The following is a 21,818-nucleotide window of genomic DNA, read 5'->3' on the forward strand; positions in this document are numbered from 1 at the left end:
GGCTCCGGTGGTAGGTCCGCTTCTGTCGGGCCGCGACGGCGTCAGCAGGGACCCAAAAGTTCGTGAAGGTCTTGTAAGCACGTTGGAGCCGCGACGTCGTCAGCAGGGCTCAGCAGGTAGTTTCAGGAAGAGTCTTTCTCCGTAGGGTCAGCCGCGATCCGATCAGCAGGGCTCTCGACTCCAGGATACAACTGACTTCTGGTTGTCGGGTCCCCCAGATATAGGTCTTGAGCCCCTTTGATGTCCGGACCCTTGCGCCCAGGAGGGCGGAGAGGCCGGGTAGGGCGCGGCCAGACGCCCAGCAGGAGAGGCGCCAGGCCCCAGAGAGCTGTGGGGCGGTCGCACCTAGGTGTGGAAGGACGGTTGGGGGTCCGATCGATACTGCCCTCTGCCGGGAGTGGGAAGGGCTCACGTGGTATCCCCCGGGCCAGGGGTGGGCGCCTCGATGTCGGGCCTCGCTGGGACCGAGGCCGGGTAGAGCAAGGTCACGGAGGTGGTCACGTGGAGTGACGTGTAGTCCAAGATGGAGGAGCCTCGAGGTGCATGGGACCTCGTGCCGCTGGGCGAGGGGGAACAGGACACGCCACGAGGCCGGCTCCAACACGCGTCCCCCCCAGCTGAAGGCAGGGAGAGTCACCCATCTTCTTGGGGGTTCTCCTCACCGAGGCGGAAGAATCGGGACAGGCCGTCAGCGTTGGCGTGGTCGTTGCCGGGCCGGTGTTCCACGGTGAAGTCCATCCCTTGCAACGAGATGGACCATCGCAACAGCTTGGGGTTCTCGCCCCGCATTTGCATGAGCCACTGCAAGGGCCGGTGGTCAGTCTGGACCCTGAAGTGGGTGCCGAACAGGTAGGGCCGGAGTTTCTTGAGGGCCCATACCACAGCGAAGGCCTCCCGCTCGGTGGTGCTCCACCTCTGTTCTCGTGGCAGCAGTCGGCGGCTGATAAAGGCCACAGGTCGGTCGAGGCCCTCGGCGTCCATCTGGGAGAGGACCGCCCGACCCCGTACTCGGATGGGTCGGTCTGCACCACAAATTCCTTGCTGTAGTCAGGGGCCTGTAGCACAGGGGCAGCACACATGGCCGCCTTGAGGGCTTCAAAAGCGGTCTGGCAGCGGGGCGTCCAGTGCACCACCTTGGGCTGTTTCTTGGAAGTGAGCTCCGTAAGGGGGCCCACAATGCTGCCATAATCCTTAATGAATCGCCGGTAGTAGCCTGTGAGGCCTAAGAAGCCCGGACAGCGGTTTGGGTTGCGGGGGGCTCCCACGCCTGGATGGCATCGACCTTCAACTGGAGGGGCGCTACCTGGCCACTCCCCACCTGGTGGCCCAGATAGGTCACAGATCCCTGACCGATCTGGCATTTGCTGGCCTTAATTGTGAGCCCGGCCCTTTGGAGAGCGGCCAGGACTTTGCCGAGGTGTTCCAAGTGTGCGGCCCAATGGTCGCTGAAGACTGCAATGTCGTCGAGGTAGGCCGCGCTGAAGGGTTCTAGCCCGGCCAGGACCTTGTTTACCAGCCTCTGAAAGGTCGCTGGGGCGTTCTTCATACCGAAGGGCATCAACCGAAAGTGGTAGTGCCCATCGGGGGTGGAAAAGGCGGATCGTTCCTGGGCGCCGGGAGTGAGCTTGATCTGCCAGTACCCAGCGGTGAGATCAAAGGTGCTTAGGTAGCGGGCGGCCCCTAAGCGATCGATCAGCTCGTCTGCCCGGGGCAGGGGGTGGGCGTCGGTCTTGGTGACGGCGTTCAGGCCCCGGTAGTCGACACCAAATCGGAGTTCCGGAGAAGTACCGGGGGCGGCGGCCTTCGGCACCAAGACCACCGGGCTGGCCCACGGGCTGTCGGAGGGCTCAATGACTCCGAGGGCGAGCATCTTGGTGACCTCGGTCTGTATGCAGGCCCGGACTCGGTCAGGCACTCTGTAGGCGCGATGTCGCACAGGGGGCTGTCCCCGGTATCCACGTCGTGTACGCACCAGGGGGTCACCCCGGGCGTGAGGGAGAAGAGGGCAGCGAAGGGTTGCAGCAGCCTCCGGCAGTCATGGCGCTGTTCTGGGGTCAGTGTGTCGGAGAGGCGGACTCCTTCCAAGGAACCGTCTTGGCCCGAGGACCCCAGGAGGTCGGGCAGGGGCTCGGAGTCGCTTTCGCCCCCATCATCAGTAGCCAGCAGCAGGCTTAGTTCAGTTCGGGCAAAGTGGGGCTTGAGCCGGTTGGCGTGCAGGACCCGGAGGGGGTTCCTCGGGGACTCCATGTCGACTAGGTAGGTGACGGGGCTCTTCCTCTCAACCACCTTGAAGGGCCCGGTCCACTTGTCCTGCAGGACGCAGGGGTCCACGGGTGACATGACCCAGACTTGTTGGCCTGGCTCGAACTCGATGGTCGAGGCGTTTGCGTCATACCAGCGCTTCATATCTTCTTGGCTGGCTTCGAGGTTGGCTTCTGCCAGGGCCCGGAACTTCCGAGTCTGGTTCCGCAGGCTCAGGAGGTACCGGTAGGCGGGGGGGGGGGGGGGGCATCTGGGACGTTCGCCTCCCAGCCCTCCTTGACCAGGCTGAGGGGCCCTCGGACGGGGTGCCCATACAATAGTTCGAAGGGGCTGAAGCCCAGGGATTTCTGCGGTACCTCTCGATAAGCGAACAGGAGGCAGGGCAGCAGGACATCCCACCTCCTCCGCAGGGGCTCTTCCAGACCCTGGATCATCCCTTTCAAGGTTCTGTTGAACCGCTCGACCAGTCCGTTCCCCTGGGGGTGGTAAGGGGTAGTGAATCTGTAGGTGACCCCACATTGTTGCCAGAGGGATTTCATGTACTTTGAAATAAAGTTCGTACCCCGGTCGCTCACCACTTCTCGGGGGAACCCCACCCTGGAGAAGATGCCCATCAGGGCCCGGCCCACCACTGGAGCTGTCACAGTGCGGAGTGGGATGGCCTCCGGGTATCGGGTGGCGTGGTCGACCAGTACCAGGATGAAGCGGTGTCCTAGGGCGGTTCGGGGGTCGAGGGGCCCCACGATGTCGATCCCCACTCGTTCGAACGGGGTGTGGACGGCTGGAAATGGTTGGAGGGGGGCTTTAACTCGACCCCCAGTTTTCCCGCTAGCCTGGCAGGTCTGGCAGGACCGGCAGTGGTGGTCCACGTCTCTCCTCATTCGGGGCCAATAGAAATGGGTCACTAGACGGCTGTACGTCTTGTCCCGCCCGAGGTGTCCGGCGAGAGGCACGTCATGTGCCAGGTTCAGGAGGAACTCCCGGAACCGGAGGGGAACCACCAACACCCGGCCGCCTCCCAGCTCGGCGACTTTCTGCTCGCTGTATAGTAAGTCATTGTCCCAATAGACCCAGTGAGTTCCCGTGGGGTCCCCCGAGGCCTGGGCGGCCGCTTGCTGTCGGGCCCCCTCGAGGGACGGGCAGGCCTTCTGTTCCTGCTGGAACTGTTCGCGGGTGGGGCCCCCATCGTGGCGCCACTGAGCCAGCTCAGGGATCTCGCTGAGGGAGGCGGCCTGGTCGGGAGACAGTTCGCACGGCCCGGCCTCATCGTCGGGTTCCTCCGCGCCGGAGGAGGGTGCTAGTTCTGGGCCCGTAGGCTGGTCGGTGGCCGCGGCAGCGGCGGGTTGGGCGGTCATGGACCGGGTGGTGGCGCAGGCCCACTCAGGCAGCCCTAGCATCCCCAGATGCTCTCGGCGCTCCACCTGGGCCCAGGGGGAGCTCTCTAGGTCATTCCTCAGGAGGCAGTCCACGGGGGCGTCGTCGCGGACAGTGACTTTTAGGGTGCCGGACACTCCTCCCCACTCGAAGGGGATCCTGGCCATCCGGCACATGCTTTCGGTGTTGTCCGCGGTCCGGACCGGGCATAGGACATGTGGCAGGATTTGTTCGGGGGTCACTAGGTGGCAGCGGACAGCGGTCACGCTAGCCCCAGTGTCCCGGAGGGCTTCGGCCCGTCGTCCGTTGATGGTGACCCACTGCTGGTACTTCTGGGTGTTGCTTGGGATGGACGCTCGGGGCACCATTTCTCGGGAGCCCAGGCAGACGAGCGACATGGCAGCTGGTTCCCACTCGGGGGACCCGTCCTCGCGGTTTTCCTCCTCTTCTTCTCCTTCCCCCAGGGCAGCGGCGGCTATTTGTCGGGGAGGGGGCCCAGCGGTCCCGTTTCGTCGGTTCACGGGGCAGGCCGGGTCGCTCGCATAGTGGCCGGTCTGCTGGCAGCCGAAGCAGGTCACTGGTGGTCGGGGTCCCGGTCGGGCGATGGGGGTCCCCCTTCGGCCCAGGGTCGGGGACGTGTGGTTGGCGGCTTGGCCTCGTGGCGGGCTTCTGGGCGGTCCGGCCGGGAAGTCTCGGCTGCGGTGGGACACCCCTCCTCCGCCCCGCTGGCGAGGGGGTCCCGTGGTACTCCGTTGGTAGTCCCCCACGGGGACCCGGGGGACCCTTGTGTTGACCCATCGGTCTGCTTCGGCGGCGAGCTTCCGGGGCTCGGTCAACTTACTGTCCAGGAGGTGTTGCCTTAGTTCTACAAAGCAGTTGTTGGCGAGGTGCTCCCAGACAATAAGGTCGAACAGTTCCTTGTACGAGGTGACCTTGCTCCCTTTTATCCACCCTTCAAAAGCCCGGCTGAAGAAGTCCACGTACTCGACCCAGGTGGTACCGGGGAGCTTCTTGCAGTCCCGGAAGCGCTGCCGGTACATCTCGGCTGATAGTCCGTAGCGGGTGAGTAGGGCTTCCTTCATGTGATCGTAGGAGGTCATCACTGCGTCGGGGAGTTGCAGCAGGGTATCACGGCCCTCGCTGAGGAACCTCCCCCATAGGCCGGCACCCCAATCCTTCCGGGGTACCCGATGGGAGGTCATGGCTACCTCGTAGGCTCAGAACCACTGCTGGATGTCGTCGTTCTTGTAGTACTCTTTGACGACATCCTTGGGGATATGAACCTTTGGCTCGGTCAGTGGTAGGGCGTCCCGGGCCCCGGGGGTGCTGGTCTCCCCCGTTTTAGATTTCAGTTCGAGTTCTTTGAGGCTCCTCTCGTGCTCGAGGGTTAGCCGTCCCTCTTCGAGCTCCTGATGCCGTTTCTTTTCCTCGATTTCCTCTTGCAGCCGTAGTTGCTCCAGGGCTATTTTCTTCTCCGCTAGCTGGAGCTCACCGTCCAGCCGGAGTCGTGCGAGGTCCATTTCGTGTGCCCGGACCCTCTTCCGTTCTCGTATTTCTTCGTGGGATAGGCGGGCTTCGGGGATGCCTTGCCCCCCATCTGTCGGGGTTGTGGTCGGCAGGTTTTCGTCCCGGGCCGAGGTCCCTTCGGTGCGGGGTGGAGTGGCCTCGGCTTCGGCCCAGGCTTTCAGGGCTTTCTGCATTTCCTCCTTGGTGCCCAATCCTGTGGTTGGGATCCCTTTGTCTTTGCAAAATTATTTTAGTTCTTTGTGGGTGTATTCTTCCAGTTTTTCCAGCTGGAATGTTGCGGCCACGGTTGCTTCTTGGCCATCCATGGTTCCCTTTTTCTTTTACCGTCTGGTTAGGTAGTGGGTGCGTTACTTGCTTTGTACGATTGCGTCTGGCTCGGATCCCGTCGCTGGCCACCAAATGTTGGAAGGAGGACCTCCGGGGAGTCGGAGGGACTACTCCGGGCTCCTTCCTACCGCCAAGTTATAGCCGAGCGCCGCTGAGAAGCCTCCTAGGAGAGGTCCTTCTCCTATAATCGTACTAGGCCCAGTAACACCACCACACAGGACTCCGTTTCGGTTGCTTATCTTGGTTCTTTATATATAACAAAAGAAGGAGCACGTTCAATATGTACAGCGGGATCGAGAGATCCAATAAGAGTCTCAGTGTCTTTGGAAGGAATAGGGTAGCGGGACAGTCTTAGTACCAACCAGGTACGGGAGGCTCTGCGCCAGACCTTGGATGCTGGTCTCAGAGCGGCTCGGACGTGGAGAGCCGCGACGGCGCCAGCAGGGCTCGGGTGGTAGTTCCGCTTGGGTCGAGCCGCAACACAGTCAGCAGGGCTCCGGTGGTAGGTCCGCTTCGGTCGAGCCGCGACGAGGTCAGCTGGGCTCTGATGGTCTGTTGCAACAAGGTCGGGCCGCGACGGCGTCAGCAGGGCCCCAAAAGTTCGTGAAGGTCTTGTAAGCACGTTGGAGCCGCGACGTCGTCAGCAGGGCTCAGCAGGTAGTTTCAGGAAGAGTCTTTCTCCGTAGGGTCAGCCGCGATCCGATCAGCAGGGCTCTCGACTCCAGGATACAACTGACTTCTGGTTGTCGGGTCCCCCAGATATAGGTCTTGAGCCCCTTTGATGTCCGGACCCTTGCGCCCAGGAGGGCGGAGAGGCCGGGTAGGGCGTGGCCTGACGCCCAGCAGGAGAGGCGCCAGGCCCCAGAGAGCTGTGGGGCGGTCGCACCTAGGTGTGGAAGGACGGTTGGGGGTCCCATCGATACTGCCCTCCGCCGGGAGTGGGAAGGGCTCACGTGATATCCCCCGGGCCACGGGTGGGCGCCTCGATGTCGGGCCTCGCTGGGACCAAGGCCGGGTAGAGCAAGGTCACGGAGGTGGTCACGTGGAGTGACGTGTAGTCCAAGATGGAGGAGCCTCGAGGTGCATGGGACCTCGTGCCGCTGGGCGAGGGGGAACAGGACCACGCCACGAGGCCTGCTCCAACATCCTCCAATGACGACCACTCACTATCCCAAATCTACCTCGGTGACTTCAACCTTCATTGGTCTAAACCTAATGACCATGTGGTGATCTCTCAGCGCTTTCCTGTCAGAGATGGACTTTATTCAATTCTGTGACCGGCCAACTCACAACATTATTTCAAAAGGTAATACCATCACATTGGAAGACATTACTCCTTGTGATTGGTTTGACCACTTCAGCACCATCTTCTTTATCAATAAGGAGGCAATACACAAAAAAAATCCAACCCAAGAAAATTAAACAGTGGAAAAGCAACCTCAGGAATATTAACACGGACTGTCTAGCTACCGAGTGCAAAAATGCCTTGTCTCCCCAAAATGACTTGACTGATGTTCATGATCTCACAGACTTCTACAACTCTACTGTCTCTGATATCATGGACTCAATAGCACCTCTACAACAACAAAAATGTCGCCTCCAAATTCTCCAAACTATGGTTCAACGACAACCTAAACTGTGATCACCGCAACTTAAGGGCAGCTGAACGTCTATGGAGATCAAAACCAATCCGCGTATCATTTAAAAGCCCTTAGATCGGTTAGGAGCTCCTACAATTAAAAAAATCAAGATGATTAAGGCCAACTACTTCAGAGCCCAACTTAGACAAGCTTTTAATTGCCCCCAAAAACGTTTTGAAATTGTCAAACAGCAATCAGTGAATCACCTCGACTCAGCAGACAAGTCTCCTTCCTGCACTGATCTGGCTACTCACTTTATGGAGAGAGCTAAATCCATCAGTCTTGACCTTGAAGCGAAGAGGGCCCGTCTTACGTCACTGGAGAGTATGGTTCAGCCTGTCCTCTTGGTGAGTTAAAAGTCTCTCAGTATTAGCACTAAGAACAGGGCCACATGGAACTCCTTCTCACCCCTCATTGAAGATGACCTCTACAAAACACTTCTTAGCATTAACTCCTCTAATCACATCAACGACCCACTGGCACCATCTGTCTTCAAAAAAATCAAGGAGGCCCTCATCCCCCTCTGGACTAAAATTGTCAATGCCTCTTTATCTCAAAGCAAGATCCCCGAATGTCTAAAAGCAGCTCAGGTCTCACCCATTCAAAAAAAAAAAAAAAAAACACTGACGCGAACTGATCTGATCTCAACAAGTTCTGTCCCATCTCCAAGATCCCTACTCTGGCTAAGCTCTTAGAAAAATGTGTCCAATCACAACTTTGCTCTCACATTAAGATTTTCAATCAATACCAATCTGGCTTTAGGGGTGATCACAGTACTGAATTGGCACTCACTCACATCATTCATGATATCTTACTCATGCTAGACCATAATGAATTCTGCCTCCTAATCCTCCTGGATCTTTCTTCTGCATTCGACACGGTTAACCATGACAACCTTTTAACTATTCTGGAACACAGGATGGGCCTCTCAGGCTTGATACTGCAATGGTTCTCTTCCTTCCTTCACAATAGATCCCAAAGAGTTAAGGTGAACCATACCTTATCTCATCCGTCTGCAGTTTTCATGGAGGTCCCGCAACTTTCTGCCTTTCTCCTATACTTTTTCATATTTTCCTGGAGCCACTAGCGAACGTTCGATCATCCATGAACATTCTTTTTCATATGTATGCGGATGACAAGCAACTTTATCTGCAAATCAACTCTTCTGAAGACTTTATCTCACTCAACACCTCCTTGACGAATATCCCAAACTGGCTAACGGAAAACCATCTCTTCCTGAACACCACCAAAACAGAATTCCTTCTCATTTCCCCGCCTAAACACACCCCCAAGATTGACCTCTGGATGAAACACCTCTCGGCTTTCAACTGCTCCCTGGTTATCATCGACTCAGCTAAATCTCTTGGAATCACCCTAGACTCACACTTGAACATGAAGAAAAATATTACTAAGATGTGCAAGGGTGCGAACCACCAAATAAGGATTCTTAGAAACCTAACACCATTCCTCCCTCAAGAGGACTTCAATCAGGTGGTACAAGCACTTGTCCTACCGAGGCTAGACTATGGGAGTGCGACACTCTGTGGCCTCCCCAAATATACCTTGGACCCGCTCATGGCTTCATTGAATGCCGCTGCCAGACTGATCACTGACACAAAAAGAAATTAGCACATTTCCCCAGCCCTAAGATCTCTAAAGTGGTTGCTCTATAAAGCAAGAATACATTTAAAGATTGCTTGTTTGACGCACAAAGTCCTCCACTTCAAAAACTGGAATTATCAGGAAAGGGCACACCTTCCAGAAATGCAAATTCATTGCTACTGAAACCTCCTTTCGCAAAAAGAAAATGAGGCTCAGAGCCTTCTCGGGCAGGGCACCTAAGATCTGGAATTCTCTCCCATCTGAAATTCGCAGAATCCCCTACACAGCGACGTTCAAACATGAAGTAACAAGCATTGGCATAGCCAATAGGTCTCGCCTTTGGGACCTTATAAGTGTTTAGCCATGCAACAGTTGCATAACTAAATACTTATAAGGTCCCAAAAGCGCGACCTATTGGCTATCCAAAGCGGCCGCCCGGCCGCGGAAGTTAAAGTGATCGCGATCGGGATCACGATCAAACATCAAAGCGGCCGTGCGGCCGCGAAAGTGAAAGTAATTGCGGTAAAGCGTGGCGCGCATGCCCGCGCACATGCACTGTAGCTCTAGGCTGGCCTGGTAGCACTTTTTGGAGCCCTCTCAATAAGTCTCGCCAGACCAGCGCATGCGCTGGGTCAGGCGAGACCTAAAAACAATTCTAATGAACAAGTTTGTGCCTTAATTGGATCATGGCTCGTCTGTTTGAGAAATGTCCTCCCCCCCCTAACAATTGTAATGTTCTATGATTCTTTGCCTTACCTTATTAAGTAACGTTCTGCCTTACCTTGTTACGTTACTTTCTGCACGCATCTATGTACAATTTTATTAGCTCATCATGCTAGCCTCTCTTACCCTTTCCTCAATGTTCCCCTACTTTGTTCCCTCCTCCATTGCTGTGAAGCGCTCTGATAGCCTTCGGGGTCTTGTTCGCACTATACAAAACTTTTAAATAATAAAGCAATTTATTTTTTTGCAATGATCTTTTTTAATAAAAATATTGGCTGTAGTCACACAACGGAGGTACATAACCAAAAAGGGAAAATAAGTCCCTTGAAAGAGAGCAGTGGAAGGGGATACATGTCAGCCAATCAAAAGACATATAAAGAGGCTAAGCTCCAGGGGAGGGACATAACAAAAGAGAGGAAGGAAAACCAACAAATTGGAAGCAAGCACATGAGAATGGCAATGAAGCCGACCAATGGTAGGCAATGGGCAGGGTTAGAGTTCACTAATTTCTTGGTAGGCCCACAATAGTTTTTTTTTTAGGTGAGACGTAAAATTACAATTGACAAAGCTCTAATGCAAAGAACCGTCATATTACTGCCAGCTTACAGCAAAATTACAGAGAGAGCTGAAATCAAGCAGCTCTGAAACTAGCTGGACAACCAGACTCACCGTACTCATGGCTATTGAACTTTCGTCCGGGCTAGGGTATGGAAACTGCCTTGGCAAGTGCCGTAGAGGGCAACATATTTTTCCAGGTGAAAGGACACAGCAGCAGTAATTCTACCTTATTTCTCTGCCACGTTTGCTACTCCGGACCATGGCATTTTTTTATGACTAGCTTCAAAGAAGTGGGCATCTTAGGAACTGTTGAGGTAATGTTTGCTTTTTTGTGAACTGTTTAAAACTGGCTATGTTACCACTGTTTTATTCAAAAGCTCATTCCATTCCAACAAATGTTATCTCGGTCAGTGTGGACCATGAAAGTGCATACACAGAAAATGTACGCACATAAAACCACGCACCATAGAACAGTCCCCATGAATAGCTATACAAATGAATAGTTTAGCAGCGTTTAAGTGAATCACAGAGATCACAGGGTGGTAGATCCGGGGAATTCATATCTGCAACACGTCCTCATCCAGTTACCATATGTGTTTCCCCTATGTAAAATCCACATGGGCCATAAACAACTATGCATACAATTTTATCAAGATAAAATCTCAATTCATCAGTGGACTTAACTGTAAAACATTAAAAAAGGTTAAAAATTGGGTTAAAAGATTTTTAAATGCAGATAATATAGACTTTTAAGGCAGCTGTGGCAGATTTAGAAACATCCAGCGAGTACGCGACATCAAGGTTAAAAATCGAGATGCAGCAAAGACAACGGGCTTATGAGTATTGTACTTCAGGACTCTAAATGCCTCCTCACAGTGCGTAAACCCTAAGTTCCTGCACAGTTGGAAAAGCCAGCGCTGTAGAGCTAATTTGTAGCCAGGCCAGAAGAAAAGTACACGGCGCTCAGACTCTTCCTCATAGTTACAGACAGGGCACCCTTGGGATATGATTTTTGACCATTTGTTAGAGAAAGCATGGAGCGGCAAGGTCCCTAATCTAAACTGGATGTATAATTTCCTTGCCAAAGTTGGTTGGATGTCACCTAGAAAGGACTCCATTATATACTCATCTTTGAATCTCAGGAATTCGGCTGTCAAGTGTCCTAAGGTCGAACTCCCCTGGATGTCTGCAAGTTTGTGCGTCCCGTAAATTTTTACCAATTCTGAGCATGAGATTACATGGTACATTTCCTCAGGGTTACTCCATAAGCTTGGTTTGCCCAGCCTACAACATATACGTTCTTTACATGTACAAACCATGGTATTTTACTTACACCAGAGGAAACTCAGTAGCTCCTTTAACTCTGACTGATAACCGGCCAGTTCCGGGGTCACCCACAGTCTGCGCCAAAAGGTTAGGAGTCCAAGTCCAATCTCATCCCCGACTGGTCTGATTCCTAGATCCAGACATAGGGGGGTGAAGGGAGTACTAAGGGGGAGGCCCAACATCTGCCTTATAAAATTATTCTCTTTTTAGGTCTCGCCTAGCTATTGCGTTTACGCAATCGCTATGCGAGACTCTAGTAAGAGGGGCATTTCAAAGTGCTCCCAAAAGTGGATTGCATGGCGAGCACGCGCACAATCACGTGCATCGTGCCGCCATGCAATCCGTTTGGGGAAGCGCTTCAGCCCACTGGCGCCCTCGGCATCATACTTCAAAGGGTCCACTCCCCCGCCTGGAATGCGCTACCCCGCCAAGCACGCGCGCCACGCTCCGCCGCGTCTCGCCGTGACAATTTAGCTTTCACTTTCACGCGGCGGGCGCTCGCTCGCGTCCGGAGCACTTTAGAAGCCGGGCTTGTCTTGTTTTCTTCGTAATCCGCATTTGTTCTCTACCTGGCTCCCCTCCTTTTCCTAGGCCTCTGTCTCTCTTACGACCCCATTCCCTTTCGTTTATGTCTGTATTTACTGCTCTCTCTCTCTTCGCTTATGTCTGTATTTACTGCTCTCTCTCTCTTTTCGCTTATGTCTGAATTTACTGCTCTTTGTCTCTCCCGCTCTCCCCATTCTATCCTGCCCTCTCTCACGAGCCTTCCATCATTTCCTATCTCTAACCTGTGGTCCCCGTCTACCTCGCACCCTCTCCCCTCTTTGTGCCTGCTCCCTTTCTCGTGTCGCCACCTCTTCCATCATTGTACCTCGCTGTCCCTGTCTAACCTGCAGTCCCCATCTACCTCACGCCCTCTTTGTGCCCGCTCCGTCGCCACCTCTTCCATCATTGTACCTCGCTGTCCCTGTCTTTCTCGCGCCCCCTCCCTTCCAGATCTCTGTGTCGCTGTGTCTCCTTCCCTGTCAGGCCTCTTCTTTCCTCCCGGTGTCTGACATTTGAGGGTCGCTAATGAGCGCCTCCGCAGTCCGGCTCTCACTGATCCCTCAGAGGCTGCCGGGGGTATAGGATCCTTTCCCTGCAAATAATTAATTTAGCTACGTGTTGCGTAAGAGCCTAAAAGGCTTTCTGCTGCTACAGTGCTGCTCGGCGGCCATTAATATTATACCAGGGCCGGTGCTGTTGCTGTAGTGCAGTTTCATTAAAAATGTGATCTGTAGCTTTAAATATGCAGCTTTCCATGCAGAATTATGCCAAGTAATTCTTGGTCTGCAAACTCGTAATTGCGTACAGAGATTCCCGTCGGTACCGGAAATTCAGAACGCCTGGAACGGCTGCATATAGTTCCTCAATACTTTGTCCATTTCTACTAGTTGTGTTTCATCAGCTTTTAAGAGTAGCGTTCCGGCCCCTCCCCCCCCCCCCCTTATCTAGTCTCCTTCTAGGCCACTTTTTACATTTTGCTTGGACATTTGATCCTCATCTTTTGGCTGTCTTTCTCTTCTTAATAATTATACTATAATATAATACTTGGATTTGTATAGCGCCGCTAATAACCCGTGAGGGTCTGTAGGCACTGTCCGTAGGCAGGGGGAAGTGATTTGCCCAGAATCACAGGATGTTGAGCACACAACGAGACTTAAACCTGGATCTCTCAGCGCCCAAGTCGGCTGCACTGGCCGTTAAGCCACACCCTCCCCCTTCTGAACGTAGCATTTGGACCACTTCTTTGTCATTGACTCGACTCTGGAACACGTCCAGGGCCGGACTGGTAATTTAAAACAGCCCTGTCAAAAAGAATAAACTTAGACCCCATGTGCACCAAGTGAGTAACCCCCAGCACATTGCTCAGTAGGATTTTATGTAGGATAATTTTAGAACAGTGAAACCAAAAGGTGCATGTTAACTGCTCAATTTTTCAATTATATTTGCCACTTTTACTGACTGCTCCGAAAGGGATTCAAATAAAGATTCCAGTACATTACTGTTTACCACAGTACCGCGAAGCGCTATTTCTACACAGCTTCTAATCATGCATGCCATGTGCCTGGTGAGAAAAAGAACCTATTTGTTGGTACAGTTATGAGAGGTTCTTTTAATGCTTCCATTCAAAAGTCTTTGAAACTCATCTAACAAGCATTGAAAATGCAACAGGTCTTGCATTTACGCGAGGAAGCTATTGGCATTGTAAATGACAATGCCTTTAATTTTATGTTTTAAAAACCAAAACATACATAAAAGGCATTGTCATTTACAATGCCAATAGCTCAAACTCCCGTAAATGCGAGACCTATTGCATTGCAAATGCTTGTTTACTCAAGCTACCAGAAAAACAATTACCCTATAATTCAGCCCCATACATTGTCGCACTCCTTGCTTGCACTTAATAAATCTTTGCTATTGGCCCAGCTGGTTTGAGGGAGGTATTTCTATACAATTTTGCAATTCCCCCTACAGTCAGGGCTAGCTTGAGGCTTGCTTTGGCCATTTGCGGCCCCACTCCAGATTTTCTGTCAAGGTGACACCTAGGTAATCAAAAACCGACACCCTCTCAAGCATAGTGCCATTTAAACAGGGGTTAGAACGGGATGCGTTAGCTGGGTTGAAGACCATAAATTTAGTCTTCTGCGTGTTATTCTCCAGACCCCTGTTTTTGCAGAAGGTGACAAAGCTATCGCGGACCCTCTGGATACCCATGAGCAACTCTGATAATATAAGAGTGTCGTCCGCAACCATCATTGCTGGAACCTTTCTACGTGCTATCTTCGGGGTAAGCCCATTCACTTGTATGTGTAGTCATGCAGGACTCCCTCACCCTCTCTCATGACACTTTTTAACATTTAAATGTTTGGCAGAAATAAGAACATCTTTGGCTGTCTGGCATTCTTCTAGGCTGATGACACTTGACTGATCGTGCAACTGGACGAGCTGGGACCTGCTTTAACAGCAAACCTGAGGAATTTGCCGGCTCTGGATTCAGTAATGGATAAGTCACAATAACATCGAAGACAGACAAAATGTAGCAAGGGTAAAAACTGCTGGCATGAAACAACTTGGCTGGCCTTGTGTGTAAATCCTGCAATTCCAGACCCTCTCTAAACCATTCCAGCCAAGGTCAAGGCTTGGGGGATCGAAGCTTCAACACACAAGCATGTAATCACTTCTTTGTGCTTCTATTCTTTAAAACGTTTAGGAATCATTCTGCACTTTATTCTAGTGGAACTCCATGTGGTTTGAGCCCGTTTACGCTCACGAACCGATGACTGTTGCATACGCAAGTTGGGTCACCTGCTGGCAGCACTGATCAAACTACCAAGAATAAAAAGATTGGCACAGCTGAAAAATATATGATCATTCGCCTGAAGGACAAAGAGACCTACATCGGTTACCTATAAAGGAGGTCAGTTTTAAGGCCATAACCACTCACTTCTATGCAGGTAATTCCTCTCGTCCAGACCTCTGCATTCAATTCTTAAATGGTTCTACAGATTCCACAAACACAACCTCTCCAATTTGGTGAGCGCTTTATTTGAAACGTAGGTCCTAAGCTCTGCCATGGGTTACCTTTCTAATTATGGACAATTCACACCCATGTATAGTACAGAGAAGCTACCTGGACCTTCCTATTCTGTTGATGATCTGCTTGTGTTTCGTGCTTTGCTGATCCATTTTTATTGTTCCAGTAGGGTCAAGATGCCACTTGGGATGAACACAGCACTTAAGTAAATAATTCAGCCAACAACCTCGCCTCATCCAAGCATCACTGGTCGAACCCCATCTCCATCACGAGAAGCTTCTCCCCTCTTGACATCATAACCCACCACAAGCAGCACCGACTAGAACGCCGCTGGTAGAACGTCCACATATTCACAATCTTTGCAGGAAGCTCTTAGCCACATTTAACTATCTTTGGTAGTATATCACTGAACCCTCGATAATAGAAAGTTTAGGAAAAACAATTCCTTATTTATGTCTCAATGGACGCTCGTCTCCAGATCTAAGTATCACCCAGCAAAATCTTAGCTCATCCAGCCACTGCTGGTAAAATCTCACCCCGTTCAACAGTTACCCGATGTGCTTCAGCAAATCCGACCGGTATCCTCTCTTTCCGCAGTCACCTGCACCTCCCATACAAAGCTAGTTATCCCCAAAGCCTCACCTGTCTGGCTGTGAGCAGAGACTCGTCCACTTCTTTTTTCAGCTCCCCATTATCGTCCAGCTCTCCCTTCTCCAAGGCCTCCAGCCAGCGTTCCTCTTCATCTTCCTCTCGCTTTATGAATCCCTCGGGCACCATGTCCGACAAGGGTATTGGGTCAAGGTTGCTGTCTTCATCTTAGAAACACAAAAAGGATCAGGTTAACACTTCTAGCAAGAGCTAAGCTGTAAGCATACAAGTTACCGCTCTAACAAAACAACAAACTCCAACGACCCCATGTGGTTAAGGTGACACTTGGTTGCACTGACCAAGCAGAAAATCTCTCTGTTCAAGCTGCTGGGTGCACAGAGAGAAAACTGTATAAGGAACAGAGAAAAAAAAGCTCACTTAACTAGACTTATGTATTTATTACAATGAACCCTCTGGCCAGCTTTGAGGGTTGATATAATCTGTCCCTTTGCGGCTCACTTTCTAACTTCAAACCTTCCTTTATCTTCCAATATATGACCTTCCAGCTCACTCTCTTTCGAACTTCTTCTCTAGTCTCATCAGTCACACCAATATTTTCATGCTCTCATTTCTCTCCTATTCCGTTTTACCATCTTACTACTTTTGCCTCTTCTCTCTGTTACATTCTCTTTAATTTCTCCATATGCCTTCCCATTTCCAATCTCCTTACTTCGGTCACATGCTCCCTCTTTACAAAATAACCCCCTTTCTACGTGGTCAATAAAAACAGGTGGCAGAATAGTAGATAGACCACATCAAAGTTAGAGTAAAGGATGCTGCTTAAAAGCATGATTATCATTACACATTGAACAGCAACTGATCAGTAATACGTTGATAACATGTCTGGAATTTTTTTTAAAAATGCATATTTACAATGTACAAATTCATATAATAAAGCGTCTGTTTGCCATTGGCAAGCTAGTCTGAGTCACAATGAGCCACAATCTGACATGTGGCGTGGCCCAATTACACAGGCCCAAGATCATATGGCAGTGCAAGTGTGTTTCAAAATAAATGTTACCTGTGGGCGTAGATGGGGGCAAATATATGGTCAGTAGGCATAAAACCTCAATACTGAGCTATAAAATATTTTTGAGGAAATACTGCTTGTTGGAAATTCGCCTTTTTCTGGTTCCTATTTTTGATGAACTTAGAACTCTGTGAACTGTTATCCGTGCTTATTAACAGGAGTAAAGAGCTTGTGCTCCCCGTTCAAAATGGTCATTGACATATTTCACTTGCCTTTAGGTCACTCATATAGGGTATAGCAAATGTACCCAGGGACGCACACCTGTAGACTGCACACTTATTGTGTCATCCAGAGTGATTCTGGAAAACATGGCTTCAGGCCAATCATGTGCACCAAGACTGCAGTAGCCTAAAAACCCTCAGTCACGCTGATCAAAAACCTGTTTCTCATTACTATGATGTATCCTTGCTCTCCTGCATGTTGCTAAGTGTTGTGCTATATGTAACTATTGTCTGAATGATGTATAATGCAAGATGGACTTGATAATAAATACGACCGTGGTTTGTTCTGTTTGCTGAAAACGTAATAAATATAATTAATAAATAAAAAACATAAATGCAGCACCCCAAGGAACCCTCAGAAGAACACTTTCTGGATCCGTGGAAAGTCAGAAAAGGCCTGGACCTGCTGTCTGTGACCTGAGTGGAGTCCAGAAGGACTGGACCGGATGTCTGTGACCCAGGAGGACTGAACCTGAAGGTCTGGACTTGCTGTCTGTGACCTGAGAGGAGACTGGAAGGACTGCACCTGCTGTCTATGACCTGAGAGAGGAGCCCAGAAGGATTGGACCTGCGGTGTGTGACCCAAGAAGACTGGACCTGAAGGCCTGGACTTGCTGTCTGTGACCTGAGAGAAGCCTTGAATAACCTGCTGTCTGTAACCAGAGAGGATCCCGGAAGGACTGCACCTGCTGTCTGTGACCTGAGAGGAGCCCTGAAGGACTGGACCTGCCGTCTGTGACCTGAGAGGAGCTCTGAAGGACTGGACCTGCCGTCAGTGACCTAAGAGGAGCTCTGAAGGACTGGACCTCTTCCCTCTTGTATCCAAAACAAAAGACAAACTACAAAGTTCAGTTGGCGACTTCTGTGTGGCTACAGGGTGCACACCAGCTGCAAGAGGCCTATTTCATGAAGTTACTAGTTGACCAGTACTAACAGGGCCTTGACTGGACCTTGCTGGTTGCTTCAGCTGAAGTGAGTCCTGTGCTGTCCCTGTGAAGTGCTGTCCCTGAGCGGCTGAGCGCCTTAGAAGTGACCAAGAGGAGTTGCTCAGGAAAGCCTGAAAAGCTGGGACTGGAACATTTTTTGAATTCCATGATCACTGGTCAAGGGGACAGCACAGCTTCAGGCTTAGCCCGCTGGCAATTTTGGTTTCCATTATAAAAAAACACTGAACCAGAAGATAAAATCCTTGACTGAGATGAATCCTTTTGGTGTATCCGACCCACGCTTCATTGCGGTCGGCCTGAAATCGCGCCTAGATGCTGGTCTATGGATTCCATAGACTATCATTGGGGCTTAGTGCATTTTGTCGCTATTTTTACTTAAAACTTTAAAATTCTTATCTCCGATTCTCCTTATTGGTTTTTGTAATTTTGGTGTCATTTTGTGGATTGTTTGGTACAGCACAAACATTTTGCAGATTGTGCTAATTTAAGCCCGCCGGCTCTGTGCCATGAAGACCAGCGGCTTGAGCTCAGGTTCATTGAGTGCATTTGGGGTTCACCCGGACATGCCAGCGTAATTATTCCTGGAGGTAGGAGCCCGCCCATCCCAAACAATGGTCCACTTTCTTACACTGCCAGACTAGAAGACACAAAGAATGCCAATCTGAGATGAGATTGCACGCGATTGAATATCTACATACTATCATTTGTAAAGAAGGATTTGTAAGACAATATAAAATGTGTGATATTTCTTAAGTCCCTGTTCATTTATGTTTGTACCAGGTAAACGAGTTTTCGCTGTGAAAATGAAGCATAAATGTACCGGTAAAAATGTATTCCCCTTTCTTAACTCTTCCTCCTTCTGTGTTACAAGTGCAAACTAAATCGGCAAACTCGGGTGTGGGCAGAATGCAAGAGACAAAGAAAAGCATATGTGAATCGGTCATAGCGCCATGGATTTCAGGGGGAACGCGCTCTTCCTCTGCGGAAGCTCACACACCTCTTGCTCTCTTTCACCTTCCCACATTGATGGCACCCATCACTGGTGTGTGCATGGCCTGTGGGATCATTACATTAAAAATACAAGTACTGCTGATTAGTAACTTGGTCAGACTAATTTGGATGGTAAGTATATGTGCGAGTATGTGTGTTAGGGTTCAGAGCTTTCTTAAGTTTTAGGGGTGAGTGAGAGACAGTAGTGATGAAGTCAAGTAGTACTCACCTAGCCAGGCTCGGTACTGCTCAATAGGGACTCCCTCCATGGGTTCATCGTCATCATCCACGACCATCAGTGGCGATGGGGACTGCTTCACCTCGGGGATGACGGTAAACGTGGGGACACTGCAGAGAGAGAGAAGTTTTAGTGACAGTAGATTGAAATCAGTTTAAGACTCTTCCTATTGGCTCCCTGTGTACAACAAAGCAAAAACAGAGTAACCACAGCAGCGTCGCCTCCATCTCATTCATTTTTCTACTAGCCCAACTGAATCTCTCGACACTTTGGTTTATATCTGTAGAGTAGACCCAGGTTTGTATTCTACCAGCACTCACCAAAAAAAGATAAAACAAAATAGAGAGGGGCGCCAGACGCCATCACTCAGGAAGGTAACGTGAAGCCTGGAGAGCACCGGTCATGCCAGGAAAGGTACAACAAGCAGGAATGATATAGGGGATCATCACCGTATCAAGCCAGATTATGAGGGGACCTGGAATATCGCGTCTCATCCTAGAACCTTCAAGTGAAATGTTGAATGGAAATGGAGAGGAATTAAGAGGGGTACTAAGCCCAGCTGTGGGGGCACATTTGGAGCAGTGGATCCAATCCTGGAGGTCTGAAGGCAACATTTAAAATATTAGGCCAACTCATGAACCCACGAGTGGCATTCTATTATAGATCGGAGGACACCTCTAGTTAGAAGAGTGACAGTCCAGAGGAGAGCGACCAAGACAGTGCAACTAGTGCATCATAAACATTATGAATCGTTATTCAGCAGTTAAACAATGTGCAATCTGAAAAGGATGGAGAAATGAAAGCAAGACATACATAGGCCTCAGTAAGGTAGGAGTTCACAGGCTCTCTCTAATCTCACAAAGTAACTGCACCTAGAAGGGGGCACCCCATCACAAGGCAGGGTCACATGAAGCCTGATGAATTGAACAAATAATGCTGGAGTATCCTTATTATCTATTGACTTAATAACTGCTTCTTTGCAACTGTTTGGGAACTGGCCTGAGCGAGTGAACAATTAAAATATTGATGCAAACAATTTGAAACATCAATCTATATTAGTTTTGATTATTACTGCTGGGAGGTTATCTTGCCCTGTAGCACGTGTTCAGTTTGATAAACGGGTAGTATGCTTTATATTTTCAACAGCAAATAGACAATCAAAAGGTCACTTTGCTAAACTGGAGAGACCAGCTTGTGTGCATGACCTGAACAGGTCTCCGAAAAAGGTTGTCCAGGATTCTGGCAATATTGCATAATAAACCGCAGGCTGTTTCTTTGAGGTACAGAACCATCTACGGCCATTGCAATTGAGGACATCTGCCTCCAAGATTTACTTGAAAATTCGAATTTATTATTCAGAAATACATTCCAATATTTGATTCTGAACCGATTCAGGTTTCTTGCTCCTTGGAGTCATTATATATATATATATATATATATATATATATATATATATATATATATATATATCTCACATATTCCATAACTTCCTTTTTATTTGGTGGCAACTTGCAATCCTGCTGTACTTGATAACGTTTTTCGCTATTAATTGCACTGATTCATACTGGATGTCTTCAGCCCTGTTCGCAGACACGTCACCACCTCTAATTTTTTGGGCACCAATCTATGACTTCGCTTCCTGTCAGCACACTGGTACCAATCTATGACTTCACTTCCTATCAGCACACTGGTACCAATCTATGACTTCACTTCCTGTCAGCACACTGGTACCAATCTAGGACTTCACTTCCTATCAGCACACTGGTACCAATCTATGACTTCACTTCCTATCAGCACACTCGTACCAATCAATGACTTCACTTCGTGTCAGCACACTGGTACCAATCTATGACTTCACTTCGTGTCAGCACACTGGTACCAATCAATGACTTCACTTCCTATCAGCACACTGGTACCAATCTATGACTTCACTTCCTATCAGCACACTGGTACCAATCTATGACTTCACTTCATATCAGCACACTGGTACCAATCAATGACTTCACTTCGTGTCAGCACACTGGTACCAATCTATGACTTCACTTCGTGTCAGCACACTGGTACCAATCAATGACTTCACTTCCTATCAGCACACTGGTACCAATCTATGACTTCACTTCCTATCAGCACACTGGTACCAATCTATGACTTCACTTCATATCAGCACACTGGTACCAATCTATGACTTCACTTCCTATCAGCACACTGGTACCAATCAATGACTTCACTTCCTATCAGCACACTGGTACCAATCTACGACTTCACTTCCTATCAGCACACTGGTACCAATCAATGACTTCACTTCCTATCAGCACACTGGTACCAATCAATGACTTCACTTCCTGTCAGCACACTGGTACCAATCTACGACTTCACTTCGTGTCAGCACACTGGTACCAATCTATGACTTCACTTCCTATCAGCACACTGGTACCAATCAATGACTTCACTTCCTGTCAGCACACTGGTACCAATCTATGACTTCACTTCCTATCAGCACACTGGTACCAATCTATGACTTCACTTCCTATCAGCACACTGGTACCAATCAATGACTTCACTTCCTGTCAGCACACTGGTACCAATCTAGGACTTCACTTCCTATCAGCACACTGGTACCAATCTATGACTTCACTTCCTATCAGCACACTCGTACCAATCAATGACTTCACTTCGTGTCAGCACACTGGTACCAATCTATGACTTCACTTCGTGTCAGCACACTGGTACCAATCAACGACTTCACTTCCTGTCAGCACACTGGTACCAATCTATGACTTCACTTCCTGTCAGCACACTGGTACCAATCTATGACTTCACTTCCTATC

General features: G+C 50.0%; 1 protein-coding gene across 3 annotated transcripts in view; it reads right to left on the reverse strand.

Annotated features, from left to right (window-relative positions):
* The window catches only part of INO80B (INO80 complex subunit B), a 258,743-nt gene that overhangs the window by 18,088 nt on the left and 218,837 nt on the right, over positions 1 to 21,818 (reverse strand). For all 3 annotated transcript variants that reach the window (XM_085642922.1, XM_085642921.1, XM_085642920.1), the window contains 2 exons: positions 18,982 to 19,100; positions 15,559 to 15,731 (listed from right to left, as the gene is read on the reverse strand). In XM_085642922.1, coding sequence (XP_085499048.1) covers positions 15,559 to 15,731; positions 18,982 to 19,100 — 292 coding nt within the window. The remainder of the gene's footprint in view (positions 1 to 15,558; positions 15,732 to 18,981; positions 19,101 to 21,818) is intronic.

This window comes from Triturus cristatus, chromosome 2_2 (assembly GCF_964204655.1).
Source record: "Triturus cristatus chromosome 2_2, aTriCri1.1, whole genome shotgun sequence".
Lineage (NCBI taxonomy): Eukaryota > Metazoa > Chordata > Amphibia > Caudata > Salamandridae > Triturus > Triturus cristatus.